The sequence below is a fragment of the Coturnix japonica genome, chromosome 4 (assembly GCF_054131305.1).
Source record: "Coturnix japonica strain WE chromosome 4, WE-NBRP24, whole genome shotgun sequence".
NCBI lineage: Eukaryota > Metazoa > Chordata > Aves > Galliformes > Phasianidae > Coturnix > Coturnix japonica.
Window position 1 is genome coordinate 47,056,861 of NC_140666.1, and position 20,216 is coordinate 47,077,076.

The 20,216-nt window shown below is 44.1% G+C and overlaps 1 protein-coding gene across 12 annotated transcripts in view; it reads left to right on the forward strand.

Moving 5' to 3' along the window:
- The window catches only part of GALNT7 (polypeptide N-acetylgalactosaminyltransferase 7), an 87,866-nt gene that overhangs the window by 17,875 nt on the left and 49,775 nt on the right, over positions 1-20,216 (forward strand). For 4 of the 12 annotated variants that reach the window (XM_015861607.3, XM_015861605.3, XM_085545108.1 and 1 more), the window contains exon 1: positions 3,720-3,896. The exons of 6 other annotated variants lie outside the window; for them this stretch is intronic. In XM_015861607.3, coding sequence (XP_015717093.1) covers positions 3,777-3,896 — 120 coding nt within the window. In that variant the 5' untranslated portion in view covers positions 3,720-3,776. Of the gene's footprint in view, positions 1-3,719; positions 3,897-4,253; positions 4,314-7,833; positions 8,050-20,216 lie in introns of those variants that run through there. 2 more of the 12 variants (XM_015861608.2, XM_085545106.1) reach the window with 2 other exon arrangements.

Below are 20,216 nucleotides of genomic sequence, written 5' to 3' on the forward strand. Positions count from 1 at the left end.
CTGCAATAGCCCTGCACCTTGTTTATCACTGCCTTCAGCTGTGCAAAAATGTTCATCATTGCCTTTGTCTTCTACCAAAGCAGGACATGGTGGCAGCTGGAAGGACAGACAGCTGGCCAGGGTGCAGGGCCTTTCACCAAGCCTTCCCAGACCCTTCCTGGGCACCAGGCTTCCTCAGCCCCAGCACATTTTCTTTCTAACGGCTCTTTCCACTCCAGTGAGGCTACTAAAGCTGCCTTCCATGTATAAGATTTTTGCATTAATGCATTGTAGAAAAGTTTGGGATGATGTGATGAAATGCACGTGAAGGTATTAATCATAAAACTGACAAATGTATTATAATATACAATTCAAGGCATAGCAATGTTGATGCCCTTTAAAAGCCATGTTAAAATGAAATTAGCCCTCTTGTGTTCAGGGCATTCAGCTGAGGTAAGCGAGCCCCTGTCAGGCAGCTGGTCTGTTTCAGCACTTTATCCCTTAGCCAAAGCATGACCAAGTCTGCCATTCTGTTATCGTGGAGTATATCCTATAGTGAAATATCACACTTAATGAAACATCAGCAGTAAATTCTAGAAACTTCTAAAGGAAGTGAGAGTGTCTATTGTTAGTTTCAAAGAACCTGCTTGCAGACTCACTTAAAACGTTGTGACTGCTCATGGCACTCAGCTGCAGGAAATTGGACTTGGAGCTGCTGACGTGACAAGGGAGAACTGTTGGAAAGTTCTCTGCAGATGACCGGAATTGGGATGTGGGGGTGTGGGGGGATTTCAGTGCAGTGCAGCCTTTGCAGCAGCTTGTCATGCTATGGAATTTTGCACTACATGATTTACACTGTGGTAGGTATTAAGGTTTTTAGGAATTTCCTGTCAAAGTCTGCATTAATGCAAGTGCAGAAGGCTTTATCATGGCCAAAATTAAGGCCAGCATCCAACACTGAGCTTCCCCAGGGCTGGCAACTGTGCAGGGTTTTGACATTTGGCATTGACCCCACTGCAGACATCATCCCCCAAATCCCCAGCAATGAGGCCACTGAGTGGCTTAGGGGGATTGGTAATTGGATACCTCACCCCAGGTCACTGCAGCCTGGCTTCAGGAGCACCGAGGGCTTTCCATGGCTCAGATACCACTGGGTGGTTATTTGGAGGTACATGCAGAAACCCGCGTACTGTTTCAATGCAACAAACAGCAGGCGAGTCCACATATAGGCACAAACATTATGACAGTTGCCAGCCTGCTAGAAACATTTGAGTGACAGAGTATTGGTCTGACAGAAGTTGATTAACTCCCTAATAACAGATGGGATTATTTCATGTTCAGTTTTAGCTGGATGATTGGAGCACCAGGGCCTGTACGGTCTTTCACTACTGAGAGAGACAATATTTTGTGTTCAGCCCTATCTCCCTCCAGGTCATAAATGACTTTTTGAAGTGTTTCTGAATGTTACTGGAGGCAATCTGAGGATAACATTAATTTGAGTTTTATAACCTAGCCGTATAAATTCAGCAAGAGCAAAAATATATTCTGCAGATATTTTTAGGCGCTTTCCTACATAGGAGAAACTAAGAGCACAGCATTTGAAACCTCAACCAGTCCCTGATGAAGATAAATACCTTCAGTGGGCTGGAAGAGCAAGCAACTGGAAAACATTACTGCCAAGGTCAGTATTAACCTGAAGCCTCTAGAGTCAGATCCACAGCCTGTTCAAAAGGTCAGATGTTGGGAAGAATTTCTTCTCAGAAAGAGTGGTGAGGCACTGGAATGGCCTACCCAGGGAGTGGTGGAGTCACTGTCCCTGGGAGTGTTTAAGGAAAGAGCTGATGCAGTACTTAGGGACATGGCTCAGTGGGCAAGGTGGGGATGGGCTGATGGCTGGACTGGATGATCATCTTAGTGATTCTATGAAAAAGGTGGCTGATGAAGCAGGCATAAGGTACAGCAGAATCCTGGCAAATGCACAACAAAACTCTTGGTTGCTCTCGAGCATGAAGCTCTGTGATGGTGATGGATGCATCATTCATACGTGAGTTTCAGCAGCACGTAAGCCTCCACTTAGGGGGAAAAAAAAAAAAAGAAAGAAAATAAATTCTGATGGGCAGCCTTATAAATGTGCAATCACGTTTGTGCAGTGGCACACAGGTCACAGCTTGACAAGGAGCAGCAGAGCGGGATCACACAGCCACAGCTCTGCACAGTGCCAGGAGGGATTTATGTTCTCCCTCTTCTTGCATGCACTTAGAGCACCAGCAGAGAAAACAGAAAGGGATCCCAAAACCAGAGAATAAAACAAGGGAGGTGACAGCCTCTTGCTGCAGTGAAGTCTCCTGGAAGTGATGAGAGCTGGGAGAATGCTTCCAGTCCTTTTGCTTATGGAACTTCACCATGTGTGGCCCCAGCCTGCCTCACCCTGCCAGGCTTTGTCACTCGAGAGGCAACAACACCTCACACCTGGAAGGGCACACCCTCGCCTCAGGGGAGAGACTCTGGGGAACACTCTTTTAGATCTGAGGGTACCACAGGACAGGAGCTGCTGCCTGCCCTGTGAATGCTGTGATCTTGTGCCTTGCCCCATGTCCTGCGGCAGAGAAAGATCACACAGTGTCACATCACTGGTACAGGCTGCACCAGTAAACAAAGGCACCTGCTCCAGGTGTGTCAGCTACAAAGTTCAGCGGGTTTGGTCCGTTTCCCTCTGATGTGATCCTGTTCAGAGTACAAGATCCTGTTGTATTCCTGCAATGCTTATTGCTGAACAGTAATATTCAGGACTGTTAGAGCTCATAGCGCTGACAGAATATCAAAGTATGCTGAAAGTACTGAGCACAGAGGGAAGGAAGGGTTTTACATGGGAAGAACACAGTTTTTACATGGGAAGTGTTGCCTGTATGTCTTGGCACTCTGTGCAAGACTCAGATAATCAGGTTTGGGTGTGTGTGTTTGACAGCCCTTCAGGGAAGAAATCAGATGCCAAACTCTCAGCGCAGAAAATTACTAACAGAATACATGCAAAGCTGAGAGCTGATAAGATCTCTGTAATCTCCTGCTTAATCTGCTGCCCTCAAGAAAAAAATCTGTTGACTTTACACACAGGCTGGCCTGAGCGCACAGCAGCGAGGAGCTGCCCTGGCTGTGTCTTGATAATTAACGGGCTCGCGTTATTCAGGCTGCAGGGAATCACTGCGGCCAAACGCTCGCACTTCAATTTTCCCCACCCGGTGACACGAGCGGCATGCGAGAGAGGGGGAAAAATAAATAAAGAGAAAGAAAGAAAAACAGAGGAACCCCCCGCGTCCCTCCCATCGCTCCCTCTCCCCCTTCGTGCTGCGCCGGGCTGCAGCAGGTGCTTGGGGGGCACCGCCGGGAGCGGGACCGGCAGCTCGCAGAGCGCGGCGCCCCCTCCCCGGTGCGGGGCGGCCACGTGGAAGCGCGGCTCCCGCCGCCGCCACTTCCTGCTCGCCTCGCCCCGGCCGTGAGCCCGGCGGGGAGGCGGCGGATAACGGGAGGAGGGGAAGGGAGGCGGGGAAGGGGGGAGGTTTTAAAGGGGAAAAAAAAGAGAAAGGAGGAGAGCAAAAAAAAAAAAAAAAAGGAAAAAAAAAAAAGAAAGAAAGTTTGTACGCGCGGGCGGGAGGAGAGGCGCAGAGCAGCAGCGGGCAAGGAGCGGGAGAGGCGGCAGCGGCTCCGAGCCGTGCGGGGCGGGGGGCGGAAGCCCGGCGGTGCGCGGGGCCGGGCGCTGCGTGCGCGGCGGCGGCGGCGGGAGGCAGAGGGCGGCCGGGAGGATGCGGCTGAAGCTGGGCTTCCTGCTGCGCGCCGTGCTGCTGGCGGGCAGCTTCTTGGGGCTGCTGCTGCTCTGGTCCTCGCTGTCTCCCCGCGCCGAGGAGCCGGCTCCCCTGGGACGGGTGAGTGCGCGGCGGCGGCGGCGTCGCCGGGCGGGAGGGGGCGGCGGGCGGGACGCGGCGGGCACGGGGCTGCCGGGGGGCGGCCGCCCGGGCCGCGGCCTGCAGGCCTGGGAGGGGAACGCCGAGCGGCGGGGCCGGCCTCAGCCCGTGGCCGCCGTAAGAGTGCCCGCGGCCAGCACGGGGTCCCCGCAACCCGGCCGGGCCCCGCCGCGGGGTGGGAGGTGCGGGAGGACGGTGTCCGGAGCCACGGCCCTGCCCGGTTCGGCGGCGCGCCGGGCAGCGGGCGGGTTGTAGCTGGGGAGCGCTCATCGCTCGTACAGCCGCGCCGCTGTGCGCCGTGCGTCCTGCGAGGAGCTGCAGCGTGCCCTAGGGATGCCCCGTGTAGTCCCTCTCCCTCTGCCCCCGCAGGTGCCAAGGGTGAGCCAGGCAGCGGGTTGCATGAGGGAACGTGATGGGTTGGAGGGTCTACGAGTAGGGCTCGGGAAGCTGTGGGGTGGGCGGCGGTGACGAGGTGCGGGCACGGAGGGGCTGGAAGGGTCCTGAGCCTCCGGAGGTGCTTCAGGGGGTCAGGAGGTGAGAATTGCAGGGCGGGGGCAGTGCCAGCATCGCCAGGCGACTGCCAGCGGCCCCTGACAGCGGGGTCGAGGCAGGAGGTGATGCGCTGTCCCACGGGGAGTGAGGGTGTGGGACGGCTGGTGCCTGTTGGAGGAGATGAGCGTGGAGGAAGGAGGCTGGTCAAGATTACCGCAGTCTTTCTTGGAAAAGTCGTTACGGTTTACAGTGATTATTTTAGAAGTGATCCCTTATGATGTGTTGGCTAATGATCTCGGTTCTCTGTAGTGGGCTGCTCTGGATAATTGTCAAAGGGCAGTGAGCTGACATAATTTTTGCTATTGAACAATGGAAATGACTTTGGACTTCAGTAGATGCTCTGTCTTCTGAAGCTGTTACATCTTGCTGTGTCGTGGCACTTAATGCTGAGATAATGGGCCATCGTGCTTTATTTTTCTTGAGATATACAGTTTATTAAGTGGTGAAGTTCCTGTAATCTGTTTTTTTCAGGCACAACATGGGCTTCTCTGTGTAGGGAGAATTCTTCAGGAATGTTATTTGCAAACCTCCTGAGAAAAAGTCAAGAAATAAACATTTTGCGTCAAAACCGGCTGAATTACTCATCCTACATAGGAAAGAGAGCAGACCTGCTGGCGAGCATCCTCTGGGGGAACATGAGCGGTGTGCCAGGAAGAGCAGTGCCTGTACTGGGGTCACTGCCTTGATGTGTGCAGGTGCTATTAAGGACCCCATGCCCCTTCTTAAAGGGTGATCACTGGGTGCTGGTGAGCTGAAGCCCCTTCTCTAGCTCTGTTGATGTGCTGGGCCTAATTAGGGAAGCATTTCTGGTTTGTCTACGTGGCAGTGAAGGAGTCAGAAAGCAGCTCTCTGTCCTTGTCACCTCCCTCCTGGCTGGAGGAGGAGGTATCCATGATAGCCACCTCAGGAAGTAACTTGGTCTTTGCTGGGAACAAATATAATTCTCCCAAGTAAACACTGTCAAAGATAATATCTAAACAGAATACACGGTTCGTTAGCAAGATCAACTATTTACTTTCAACGTGATGTACTCAAGAGTGAGGAACACATTCTATCATTATTCTCGAGGATATGGCAGTATTATTTATACGGAGGCGCCTTGATCTGCACTCTCCTCCTCAGCAGCCTCTCAGGCAATGGGTACCAGAGAAGCCTCAGTGCCACCCATGCTTCAAGGCCAGTAGTCCATGGCTGGGCAGGAACACAGCGCATGGTGTGTGTTGACATGGGGGCTGCTCTGCTGCACCTGCGCATGCCTTGGTACGGTTTCAGCTCTGCTGCTCAGGGTGTTCTGAGGGCTGGTTCCATGAGATGTAAGGCCATGCAAGTGTGTGTGTTTGCTCTGCTGTTAGCTGCCAGAAAGTTTGTTAAACCAGAGGTGACAGAGTAATTCTTCTTCCCTTACATCACCCTCCTTTGCTTGCGAAGGTCTGCCCAGCAGTAATTCAACTTCTCACAGCTGACCTTGGGCAGCACCATCCCCACTCTGCTCTGTGAGCCCAGGCACGGCTGAGAGCACAATTTTAATAACAGCCAGGCATTAAAGAAACAAAGATGAACAGAGAGCTACCTTACTCTTTTTATCTTCAGAGCTGTGAATCTTTTCCTGCTTACAGCAGCAAACACAGATGGGACAGACTGTAATACTGAAGATTTTGTAGCAGTTTATAACTATGTACCTTTTTATATATATAAAAGCATACATTCCATCTTCAAATATTGCTTTTTTTTTTTTTTTTTTTCCTACTGATCTTAAAAGATTTGAGTGATCTTTCTGAGAAGCCAGATTACTTGAGATACAGAGTTTCCAAAGGAAAAGTGAAAGTGGAGAAGTGGTTATTTAGGAAGGAAATGAGAACATAGTTAATTTTATCCTTCCTTTCTGATGGGAGACTACCACAGATGGATATATTCGTTGCTATTGAGAATGCGTTCAGATCTTGGGGAGACAACACGCTTTTCCAGATACTTGACCTGTAGAGCTCAGTTTCTGCAAAATGTCATTCAGGGACAAAATGGTTGTGAGATTCAGGGGTGGGATGAGTAAATAACAGATTTTGTAGCAGTAAGAACACCTGCTATTGGGCAGCAAGTGTCACAAAGTTACCAAAGCATTAGCTAGGGGTGTGCAAGCTCTTCTTTGCAGCTGCAAGAAGAGATTAGACTAAATCTTGGTTAGGTTATCGTGTGTGTGTTGTGGAGTCTCCAGGATGTTTTCTGTTTATGCTTTTCTGAATCAAGGACGATGGTTTTGAAGCCAGCAAGAGACGAGTGAGGCTATTCACTGTAAGAAGATTGCTGCAGGGAGCCCAGCTATGGTGCTTGCTGGTCCCGAGTGAGATTTGTTGCTAATGATCAGCCTCGGAGGTACAACCTTGCAAACTGGTATTGCCAAGGAGAGAATAGGAGCAGGAATGCAGTAGGCAGAGCCAGTGGGCTGGAAAGGTAAAGAAAGATTCAAGGCTGAGAAGTTGACAGTGGCGTATCTGAGAGGAGCCTAGTGTAAACTGAGTGTAGGTCAACTTTATCTCTCTACATCTGACCAATTACAAAGATTTAAAATGACCACATCAGTATTGAGATGCTTTCAGTTAATTACGTAATAAAGATTTTATTAACTTGTTTAAGATTTGCTTAGCCTCCTCAAGGCAATGCTTGAAATACAAATTTGCATGCTCATGGATTATATGGCAACAGTGTAATCAGCAATCTCCTGCTGCTTCTACTCTTTGCAAGACTGCTGCAAGAAGGTCATAGAAGTTGCCCTGTTTGTTTTCCTGTAGGAAGGACAGATAGTAGGAAAGTGGTCCAGCACATTTTATCATCCAGATCATAAAAGATGTGATGGAAGTATGTGGCTGACTTTGCAGTGGTCAGTAATGTGGTGGTGAGATAGTAAAAACCATGAAATAAATTCTGTATTCTGAATTATTCTCAAGTACAGGGAGGAAAACTTCCTGAAACTTCAGTGTGTGCTGCAAAGCCTGGTATTTGGGAACTGAGTACTTCATCTTTGGAACCCTGTGGCGTCCCCAGCAACTGTGAGCCATAGCTGCCGTATCCAGGCTGCTGGTGGGCTTGCAGGCGAGACTGAGGCTGTCACCAGCCACTAGGGCTACGTGCTACAGTTCTCATGTGGCCGCCCAAAAGTATGGGATTTATGATGTGGCAGAGGAGGGGTTAGGAAAATAAGGGAAGCAAATGGAATTTTTCAGTTTTCTCATGACACCCCTTCTACTCTCACTTTAAAGGCCACTAATATCCTGTGTGCCTTAGCCGGATTGTCACTGAGGACTTAATGACAAGTTGCAGACTGAACTTGAAGTGTTATTGTGATTTAATTTAGATTCTTTGCAGTGGAAGTCCCGGTGGAAATTCATTCCTCTCCCCTAAGGAATGACAGCAAATGTGCTTAGAAGAGAAACTGAGAATTGGGGTTTTTGATGTCACTACTGGAGGAAGTGCAGGAGCTGAGCCTGGAATCAGATGATAAATCTAATGCAGTAGGAGGAGCTGTGTCCAGCAGTGATGGGATTCAAGCATAAGATTAGAAATCCAAGTGGTAAGTCAGTAGTGCACCATGGCAAGCAGGTGGTTGGTCTCCTCACAATTGCTTGCTGTGGTTAGCTTCTCTTCAGTCACTGTCTTATTTACTGCTTTCTTTAGTTGGGTGAGACTTGAGACAGAGAGCACCAGGTTGACTTTCATCAGTTTTGGTATGGAAATTTTGCATAAGGAGGCAGTGAGCTTACTGTAGCTTAAGCACTGCTGCTCTAGCGAGTAAGCTTCGCTTCCTCCCTTCCCATTTATCACAGCAGTCTTTAGTATTGCTAGTGACAGTAATAGGCAAAATGTTTTGAGATATTAAATGTTAATTTTTTTTAATGTGTGCTTTCATCTAAATTGGCTTTGAAAAAGCTTGTAAAAATCTGTCACCCTTGGGAGAGTGTAAAAAGCCCAATTTCTGTCTTATTAAAAATGAAGTCTTTTGTCAAATGCTTTCAGTTATGTTACAGAATAAATGACCACAAAGTGTTTTTTTGAATAATGTGAAGAAATGAATAAAGCCCTACATAGTTGCTACAATTTGGGTATACACGCACAGACTGTATTAAAACTTCCTTGAACTTTCTTTTTTTCTTTTTTTTTTGTCATTGGAATCACTACTAATAAGTTAAGTAAATAACTCATTATCTCAACTCTGTTAATTATGTAGAGAGCTACTCTTCTGCAGGGAGCGGTTTATCACCATTTAATATGTATGTGACAAGATGCCTATTGTCCTATTCTAGCCCCAAGTATTACCATTTGTGGCTAATGTAAACTAAATAACAGCTGAAAAATGGCAGATGCTGAGGCTGGTGTTTGCTTTTTAAGAATCCCATTGCTGGAAAAGAGTTCCGGTTAGTCCAGGAACCTTTGCATCTTAATGGCCACACAGTGGGACATTAAAAATAGCATGCTGTAAAGTCCTTACTTTAAGAGATGTGAAAATCTGGGTAACTGTTCTGTCCTTATTTTAGAGGAACTGAATCAGGAGACGGTGGCTGAGCTGAAGCAGTGCAAGTTCTGTTATTATTAAGTTCAGCTATCAGACAGGGTCCATTGGGCCATTAGGGTGTCAGCCCGGAGGGGAGCATCGTGCAGAAGTGTGTGGGGGTGTTTCATCACGTGGCAGAGCAGCGTGTATCCTTCCCTAACCCAAGCTCTGTAGAGTTAAAACTGCTTGTACTCGGCTGGCATTCCCTAATGAAAAATGACAGTATCTTTGTCCTATTTTTGTCAGATATTAAAGCAGCATTACGGGAGACTGCCAAGTGGAAATAGGGCAGGATAAGCTGTTACGTTAATAGGTTTGACTTATACCTTGAAGGGGGGTGGATGCTTTTTACAGAAAATAGGCCAAATAAACTAAGAGAAGGATTCCGAGTCTGGTAGCAGTTACATTTAATTACTAGATTTCCTCTGTAAGTGTGGGGAAAAAAAGTCTGCTGTGAACGATTAGTTTAAAAATAGAAACATACTGCTTAAAAGACCGCCTCCTCCATCAGCTTTCTTTAATCATTTTCTGAATTAAAGGGAATTTATCCTGCGTGAATCTGCCTTTACCAGCCCACCTCCACCCTGCAGTGCTCTAGATTTAGGCACTGTTTTGGCAAGTGAGGTATTTTCTCCTTGTGATTAATAGCAACACCAAGGCAGTGTGTTCAGAAAGCGCCATGCACCCAACAAATGGGAGTAACATGCAGCCAGTGGTGTGCATCTTGGCGACCTGTGATGCTGTTCAGGCTTGGATGTCAGGGCATACTGGTCTTTCAGCCAAAGCAGGTTTTCAAAGGGAAAATACAGAAGTTGGGGTAGATTTCTGAAAAACTGAATTAACTGTTAGGCTTGTGCTCAGTAGTGGGTTTCTGGATTGGGTTTTCCTAGTGTATTTGTAGTATCCTCCTTGAAAGAGCTGTGCACCTTTCTGAAGGGCTGTCTTAGTAATAATTGCAAACCAGCCAGAGGAGAAGAGTGATGTTTGTAGTCAGTCTTCAAGTGATAATCTTTATTGTGCTCTTCCAATTTTTGGTTAAATGGTTTTGAAATGTTTGTTTAATCATTTGATATCTCGTTAGAATTGGTAGGTCTGAAATTTGAAAAGTGAAATTCCTTGCTTGCTGCAAGCTATTAGTGGAATAGGTTGGTACTTTCCTAGCGATGCCCTTCATAGCCTAGAATTTCTATTTTCTGGAAACCCATGGAGTTGCCATTTCATTCACTTGCAGGAAGAACAACAATATTATCCTTACCTGGCTAGGTTGATGCTTACATCAAAAGCAAAAAAAAAAGGCTACTTTTTGTGATGAAGAGGTGATACGTTAGAAAGGATTATATTAAGCAGATATACCTGAGGAAAGGAAAGCTGGCTTTTCACTGCCACTATCAAGGACAGAAAAATATTAGAGTCCCTACTCAGCTACCATTTTCATTTCTTTCATTTTCAGACTTCTATTGCTGCAGGCTAGTAGGCATCTTACCATTCTGAAGGCTTTTTTTTCTGCACATGTATGCACGCTTTCTTGCAACTCACAAAGCACAAGGTGATTTTTTTCTTTTTTTTTTTTCCATATTATAATATTGTATTTATTTCAAGTTCTCTTATTACCTTTTCTTGAGTTCCTTCATTCTGATCACTGACTCCAGTGAGTATTGCTCTGGCTTTCTAAGCTGCAGCTCATTTTCTTCTGATTTCCTAGTGGAATGCTAGGTTGCAAAGAGCAGCAGCCAGCATTGGTGCGTGATATTCCTCTGAGCAGCAGGAGGGGGTTGGAGGAAGGTATGAGGTAAAGACTGTGTGCTGGTTTATATACTGTTTACATTTGGAAAACTTTCTTTACAGCTGAAGGTCTCAATATATAACTGTTAGTGAAATTAAAGCAGGAACAGATGGTGCTCTGCCCACAAAATTTCTTATTTGTTTTGTTGTCTTAAAAAAAATTGGCAATGAAAATGACTTAGCAATAACTGCTCTGACTTAATACTGATTATTTTAATAAGGCAGACGGTATTATGTTAGCGTGTTTTAGAGAAAAAAGTGAAATATTTTGAATAAAATTGAATAGTTTTCTTCATAGTTGAACATTTTTGTCAGAACTTCAGGATTAAAAATTGCTTTGTTTTTAACCTGTCATAAAAGATTTCCCTTTGAAAGATGACTAGAAAACCATGAATAGCGTTTCAATAGGGTTGAAGCATAGCAGGATTCCATTTTATTGCTCATTTCCTGCCTTAATGGATTTGAGATATTTAAGCAGTGCCTTTATTTTGAGCTAGTTAATAAGAATTCTAGCAGTGTCAATCAAAGAGGAATTTATTGTTTTATTGTGTTAATTTGTTGTAGAAAATGCATCATCTAATAGTATCTGAAATTAAAACAATAAAGAAACCGAGCTGCCTCTTACATGTGTCTGGGATGGTAATGCCATGAGCTTTCTATTCTTATCACCGAAGGAAAAACAAAAAAAAAGACAATATTGAAATAACACATTCTTCAGAGAAAATAAGTTGTTCTTTCCACACTTTAGTCTTGAAATGTGATTTGCTACACATGCACTTAAATGAGGCCTTGAAGTCAGCTCTACAAGGCTTGTATATATGTCCTTTATAAGCAATGCGTGCATCAATGTGCATTTATCATGCATCTTAGATTGCTTCACCTGCTAAGCGTCTCGTAATCCATCTCCCCAGTGTTATTCTAATATGCCAGAGTCTTCTGAAATGCTTTAAGCAGCAGCTATGAAATATGTTGTTGTTTTTTCTCACCTATTCCATGTATTCTACCTTTATTTTCTTATTCTCTATGAAATATCCTTTTCCTGGGCAGAACTAAGACATTAACTAGTGCTCAGCTTAAACTCAATGATCTGCCAAGGTGGAAAAGGGTGGTGGTGGTGGGGACTTTTATTTTGGTTGTTGCTTGTTTCTTCTAATGGAAGAATGGTGTTTAGTGGTTGTTTGTAAGTGTATTCTAGGTGTGGATGTGCAGGCAATTGCCTGCTTCTCATTGGAAAATGTTTAGCCAGCAGTTCTCAAGATAGAAGGATATGGTGTGGGTTTCCTGTGCCTCACCTCATACAAATGAGGCAGAAGATCCCCTACTGCCTCTTGTACCACTTCTTGTGTACCATCAGCTGATGTTTCTGCCTGGACCTCTGACATAAGACTGAGTGACCAAGATGTCCAAGAGGTGAAGCCTCCTTGTATCTTCTTGCTCTCTCTGTTTTCTGATGTAAAATGTTCATCTTGAAGACTTGCTTACTTTTCAGAAATGTACACATTTTAAGAGAGATTAGGCTGAGAAAGACTACTGATTTGACAGCAAGGCCATGAAGCTATTTAAGTGCAGTGGTGAGCTCCTTCTGACAATGCGTGAAGAGACACTTGAGTAAGAATCCAAAGTGGTGATACTACAGCTATTATTTGGTGTGGAGAAACATGGGGCCAAGATACAGAATCATTATCTTAGTGAGCAGATTTGCCTTTTCCATGGGTAGCCCGCCAGTCAGTCAGTCACCTCTCAGGTGGCTGCCAGATTCTCCTCCTGTTGTTATCTTCTACCAAGACTTGTGATGACAGGGGAGCTGTCAAGCTGTTTTGATAAAAGGGAGCAGACTGCCGGGATAGTTCATGTAGCCTTTAATCTTTGTGTATGCCTGAGGGGCCTTGGGAAAAGGAAGATGGCAGGGAGCAGACTGGATTAATTTTTCTGGATGAAATGGATATGTCCTAGGGGTTGGCCTACTTTAAAATAATTAGAATTCTTTGAAATGTGCTGTCCTTGAGCACGTTTTCTGTCCTACGTCCCCTTTCTTTGATTCCACGATGCCTGTGTATTGTAGTTGGGACTTGGGAGAGATGCTTTCTGCCTCTTTGGGAGTCGTTATTTTGAAGATGTTTTCCAACAGTGCATATGTCTAAACCCAAGCTAGCTTGACTGTATGTGTGTGGCAAAATGCACATCAGGACACATGTAGTCAGATGCACATAGTTACTGTCAGTTAAGCAGCCACTTGCTTCTCAGCACAATACTAAGGCATGGGATCTTCGCATAATTTTATATTTACAGGATGAGAAACTACCTTTTTGCCATAAAAATTAGTTTTCCAAAAACAGTTCTGTGTGATTGCGTTGGGTGACTAAGATATGATGGGATCTGCACTAAGAGGCTTGATATTGATTGCTGGTTGACTGCAGCCAGCACAAGTTTGTGTTACTGTAATGACATGCACTGACTTTCGCAAGTTCACCTTTATATTCACCCTCATCCTCAGATGAATACCTCAATTACACCTTTTCTTTTCCCCTACTAAATTTTATTTTCCTTGTTGATTGGGATTTAGGGATTTTAATTAGGCTTATTCTCATGACCCTCAGCATGAAGTCAGCACTTCAGAGCCTGTATATATGTCCTTTATAGGCCGTGCAACAACTTAATAGCTTTATTGGGTTGCAGTGTAAGTTGTTAAGTGAAATGAATATCTGTAAGTTATGAGGAACGACAAATGATTAGAATACCTCTCTTGATTTTATCCTGAGTAATAGCTTGGAGAGTCTATTTTCTAACAGGTTTTTCACAGGATATAAAATGCTAATGTTTTTATGGAAAAAAGAACCTATTCCTTTATTATAAACTCTGCAACCCAAGTCTAGGATTACAGCAGTCTTTACAGCCTTAAATGCTAAGCACCAAAGTTCCCACTGGTAGACTTGGCCCATTAACATTACTGCAAGGGAGAGATGACTTGAACAAGTCTCATCTTGCATGATATTTGCAAGACTTTAGGGTTTAGTCTACTAAAAACTTGTCAAAATACAGTTTGCATGCTAATCCCAGCAGTCCTGATTTTCAGGAATGGTTCACAGCTTTTAATTTCTAAGAAACAAAACTCTTAATGTGGTTTATCTAATAACCATAATTTACTTCTTAATATTACCAGAGGCATAATGTTTCAAACAGAACTTATTATACTTTTAGGTCAGTGCTGTAAAAATACATTTCAGTAGCTTAACTAGATAGTCTTGGCTCTGATGTCTTAAAATGTTCATCACTGAGAATACTTTCAAGTATTTGGAATAATTGTGTTTTATCATCTTCCTTTTTTCGTTCCCAAACCAGAGATTTGCTAAGTGGAGAGTAAAGTATTTCTGTACCTTTACTAAAAGGCATGTATCAGGGTTGCTCTGAAAGCAGTGCTTCCTGTTTTATTATGTTGACCCACGGTGTCAGAGGCCATTGTTGGTAGTACAACAGTAGAGGTTGAACCTTCCCACCAGTATCCCATGACATGTTGTTGCTGTGTGACGTACGGCAGAACAGGGACAGTCTGAGAGAATGGTGTCCCACATGGAAGTGCGTATGAAGCAAAGGGGTGGAACTGAATTGTTCCATGATGAAAAATGGCACCCCCTGGTATTCACTGATACTTACTGAACACTTAGGGAGAATGAGCAGTAGATGTGAATACAGTGAGGCAGTGGGTGCTGCATTTCAGCACTGGTGACAGCAAAATCAAAGACAAGCCACATTCCAGAAGACCATGCACAGCTGTCACGCTACAAAATGAAGAGTGTCTTTATCAGCTTATCTGTGTGAACTGGCTAATAGTGGTGACTCTGTTGAAAAATAGTGTTTTGTAGCTCTATCAGTTAGTGTTATTGTGTTCTTTGTAGCTGTTGTTTCCACGCAAATAAATAGGAGGTGTTACTTTTGGAGTGACCTGTGTGCTTTTATTTTTAAGATCACTTTTACTTAGAATAAAGTTAAGTTTTCAACTACAGAGTCAGTGCCTTGCAGCTGAATCAGTTAAATACTCATCTCTGCAGTTGTACGTAGCTGGCTTTCTGTAAGTCACTTTGGCAATAAAGGTGGAAATCTACTGTCTGTGTGTGTTCTGAGTCCTGTTCATGTTCTATCGCAAATTCAGCAACTTTGTACAAGGTAGTCCATTTTCTCCTCTGCATGTGTTTGTTAATCTTGTCAGGCATTTATGTTGCTTAACTCTTTCTGTGCTGCATTGGCTGTAGAAATTAAAGAAACCTTGAAGTATATAAGAATGACCATTTTTGGTTACTCTGTAGTTCTATAACCAGTGCTGACTTTGTCCCAGTGCAAATGGTCTGTTTATGAGGGTGGATAGTGATAGGACAAGGGGGAATGATTTTAAACAGACACGGGAGGTTTAGGCTGGATATTAGGATGAAGTTTTTCACTCAGAGCATGGTGATACACTGGAACAGATTGTCCAAGGAGGTTGTGGATTCCCCATCCCTGGATGTATTCAGGGTCAGGCTGGATGTGACTCTGGGCAGTCTGGTCTAAAGATTGGTGATCCTGCCCGTGGCAGGGGGGTTGAAACTTGATGACATTTGAGGTTCTTTTCAACCCAGGCACCTGTACAGGCTGGGAGGAGTTGTCCTTGAGAGCAGCTCGGCTGAAAAAGACCTAGGGGTCCTGATAGATGAGAAACTTAACATGAGCCAGCAGTGCGCTCTGGCAGCCCGGAAAGCAAACGGGATCCTGGGCTCCATCAGGAGAGGGGTGGTCAGCAGGGATAGGGAGGTGATTGTCCCTCTCTACTCTGCTCTTGTGAGGCCCCATCTGGAGTACTGTGTCCAGGTGTGGAGCCCTCAGTACAAAAAAGATATGGAGATTTTGGAAAGGGTCCAGAGGAGGGCCACAAAGATGATCAGGGGGCTGGAGCACCTCCCCTATGAGGACAGGCTGAGGGAGTTGGGTTTGTTCAGCCTGGAGAAGAGAAGGTTGCGAGGTGACCTCATTGCAGCCTTTCAATACCTGAAGGGAACTTACTCCCAGGAGGGGAGTAAACTCTTCGAAAGGGCTGATAATAGCAGGACTAGGGGAAATGGTTTTAAGTTGAAGGAGGGAAGATTTAGGTTGGATGTTAGGGGAAAGTTCTTTACTAGAAGGGTGGTTAGGTCCTGGAACAGGCTGCCCAGTGAGGTTGTGGATGCCCCATCCTTGGAGGTGTTCAAGACCAGGTTGGACAGGGCCCTGGGCAACCTGATCTAGTAAATGTGTATGTTTGGTGGCCCTGCTAGGCAGGGGGGTTGGAACTACATGATCCTTGAGGTCCCTTCCAACCCGGGTAATTCTGTGAATTCTGTGAATTTTGTGATTCAATAAATAAGCTCCATAGTGTCCATTTCTTTCATGCATTTTACAGACTAACTACAGCCCCTCGTTAGTGGATGGTATTTCTGAATGGGAAACTACATGTCAGTATGACAAGGCTTAGTTCCTCTGAAGTGGTGTTTTTGTCATTAATGCTTAAATGTACAAGGAATTGGTGGAAGCTTTTTGCTTAAGTGAGAGGTGAGATGTTTTTTTTTCTGTAACACGTTTTTTGAAGGGTTTTTTGTTGTTGTTTGATTTTACAGTTACTTAGATTTATTTTGTCTGTAGTCTGAAGAGATGTGGCCAGTCCTAGATTGGTATGTTCCTTAATGCCCTTTCTTATCTAGCTCTAGAGGCATAAGAGATTGGTTGCAAGAGTAAGAAAATACTTGCTGATTTTGTTTAATTTTTTATCTTACATGGAAGGGAGATATTTGGGTGCATTTCTGAAGAAAACAATGGTGCTTTAGGAAAACACGTTCAAATCATAATGATGTGAAAGTGACTTCTTTTTTGTGAGAACTCCTACGGGCACTTGGAAGCTTTCCTCAGAAAGTAACCTCACGCAGTGCAGGGTCAGCTGCTGGACATACACATCTTCTCCTCAAATTCAAGAACATGCAGCTCTCTCTTTTTTTCTATAAGAAGATGAAAACATTTGCTTTCTTTAAGCATACTGTTGTTTTAGAAAAAACAGGACAAAGAGAGATTTATGTTTAAAAGCGTAACTGTTCCTCCTGTGTTACCATTACCACTGACCAGTGAAAACACTGGAGGAACAATGTTGGGTGTCCAGGGAATGTGAACAGCAAGTGTGGCTCAGCCCATGCCAGGCCAAGTGTTTTACTGTTAAGGACTTTCCTTGTGTGGGAATACTTGTGTTACTTGTGGTTTCTGTGACTGTGATAGGGCCTGGGTGTGGCAGCAACTCAGAAAACTACACAACTAGGCAAGCCTGCATTTTTTTCTGATGATCTTATTGCATCACAACTTCTGTGTGTCTGGTTCCTCAGTGCAGCACAAGGCTCTCCTCCAGTGAGCAGGAAGGCTTTGAAAGAGAGAGGCACTCTTGTATCTTTTAATTAAAATAAACAAAATAAATGCTGAAAGAAAAAAAAATAGCAACAGCCAGCTCCCCTGTTGAGCCAAACAGCTGCTCTCATGCCAGACTAGAGGTAATTTTTTCTCAGGGGTGCCCCTGGAGGTCCCGAGGAGGGCTTTGAGTATGGCTAGAAATAACTCCAGTGTTTTGTGCATTTTGTTGCTAGGGCACAGGCTTGTCTGTATTTTTCAGCTTCCATGGCTAGTTTTTTTTTCACACTCCCGTTTGAACTATCAGCACTGGTGTTCACCCTGCTTATGGATGCCAGATTCCTTTGGCTTGCCTTCACAGCTTGCTTTGGGGAGTCATTGATCCAGCTCCGTATAGAGGAGCTTGCGTTGGCAAGCAGAGGGGATACAAATGTGTAGAGGAAAGAAGTACAGCATCCATCTTCCTCTTGAACAGTGGCTAGAAGAATTACCAAACATCTAGCATCTACCAGGCAGAGTTTTAAATCCACAACAAATTAGAGAAAATAAAAATGCAAAGGCAGCTCCACTGCATTGGCTAAGATCAGTATTTTTCATTTATTTGTTCAGCAAGAGGTAGGTGTATCTTATAATTCATTTTCGTGATATTCCACTGTTCACCTTGCAGCAGAGATAAAAAATACCACCTTCAGGTCTTACTGTATCAGTGTATCTACAGTCTCAGGAAGATAAATGTCAATGTAATGCATCACAGTATTGACGTTCTGAAGGATTCCAAACTTTCCTTTTTAAATAAAGCAGGGAATGGAGACCTGAGCTGCTGTACTCAGTAGGAAGAATAGGCGAGTGATTTCTTTCTTCTTTTTTTCACATTTAATACAATTCTGAGTTCCTTTACAAATCTACAGCTATGTCATACTGCCAAGAATTACATAACTGGAAATGCCATACTGAACAAAAGGAAAATGTGCTGTTTCCAGGTAAAATATTATGTCTGAAGTGACTTCTATTGCTTGTGGCTTTCAACTGCTCTTTACTAAAGAGATGAGAGTTCCTCTTATTCATGTTCTGTTGAAATTGTTAGGAATAAAAAGCTGAATAGTAGCTTATTTTTAAGCTGAATTGAATGCGAAGTGGGGGAAAAAAATAACCTAGCTTTAATGAAGTCAAGAAGACAATCCCATTTTTTTATTTTTTTTTTCTATAGGACAGTAGGATAGCTCAAGCTGGAAGCAAATTCAAGAGGTCCAGTTTCTTGCTCAAAGTGGGGTCAGCCGTGGTGTCAGACAGGCTACTCAGGGCTTTGTCTGGTAGGATCTTAAAAGCCTCCAAGGAGGGAGATGTCATGACCTTTCAGTCTAACTTCTTGCAATGCTATGCTGTGGTCATGGTGAGAATTTTTCTTGTGTCCAGTTGGGTATTTCCAATAATTTCTTTAAAGTATCAGCTTGACCTCTTCATCTCTTCCTGATGTTTTTAGTTTGCTCAAGTCTTACAACTTTGACATTATTTAGTTATACTTTTTTTTATTATTATTGTTATTTCATTTTTTTTTTTTTTTGTCTGTGTTGGTTTGGGGTTTTTATTTATTTATTTTTAGTTTGCTAGGACCGTTGAGTGGAATAGGGATTTAATCATAATTACACTTCAGTAATATCTTTTCAGTGTTAGAAGAAGCAAGTACAAGCTGTAGTTTTCCTAACTGCAGTTGTTATCACCTCCAGGTGATGCCTACATGCTTTCGTGTGTGCTTAGCGTTTATGGATATCTTCCAGAAGCTTTATGGAGGCAAATAGAACCTGAAAAAGGCTTGCAGTCATTCTTGGATCAATTTTTAACTAAAATTCCATTCTAGTTTATTTATATAGAGAGTTTGAGTTGCCAAGACTTCTGGGTTCGTAAGAAAAAATCTTTACAGTAAATCAACATTTATTTAAAAGATTGCAATTCTTCAAGTTTCAGATATTTCTTGATATTCTGTTTCAGTGATGGGGATTAGACCCGGTGCTGAGAAGACTGACTTCCATTTGTTGCAGGCACGGAGGTTTTGTCTTTTTGACTGCTGCATGTAAATATAATATAAACAGTAGATTGCTACCATCATCTGCTGCTGATTTGAATGCACAAAATTGCAGCAGGCACTAAGAGGCACTTTTGTATAAAAGCCCATGTTAAAAAAGGAAAAAAAGACATAACACTGATTTAAATTCTTGTCGCTTGAAAGGTAGAATGTTTGTGAACTGCAGTATATCTGATGTCTGACTCTTTATACCAGTGTCTCCGAGGAGCTGAAAATGACAATGTGTACCCTGTAAATCCAGTGCTCCCTGTGATTTCTAACAGTGCTTCCTGGTTTGGAGGGTAAGAGGAAAAGAGGGCAGCTGCTGGAGTTTGATGCTTATTCCTCATAGTTGCTTCTTGACAAAGGGATTAGTGTGCACAGGTGGATAATGTTTGTTCACATTTTCTCCAGTCCTGTGCTCAGAAATGCCAGCCTGATCGTACCTGAGATGAATAATGAGAAAATTTTCCTCAGAATAATGGTTCTTCAGGTGTAGGCAGGACCATCCGAGGGTGTTGGCAGGGTTAGGAGCTGAACCTTAGTGCCACAATAACGGTAAGCAGGTGGGATATCAGGTCCTGAAGCCAGCTTAGAGATAAAGATTTGAATCTGAGTCTTGGGCAGCTTCGTGCTGAGATTGTTTGTATCACTACAGATCACCAGCACTAGCCAGGTTGAAGTCAAGGCAGTCTGCTTTTTGAGCTGTGGCGGCATGTCTGCCTGTTAGAACTCACGGTCTCACTATGAGCACGGTGACTTCCCTAGTCAAAAGAAAACATACTGAATGGAAAGCATGAGCTAAGTGCTAGTCTGGAAGGGTAGTGGAGAATAGGGTAAAACAGACCAGCTCAGTGAAATCTGTTCAGAGAAGTTTGTGGATTAGGTTATAGTATTCTTGCTGATTATCTAAAAGATACAAAGAATCTGACAGTGTTCTCACATAACATGGTTCTTA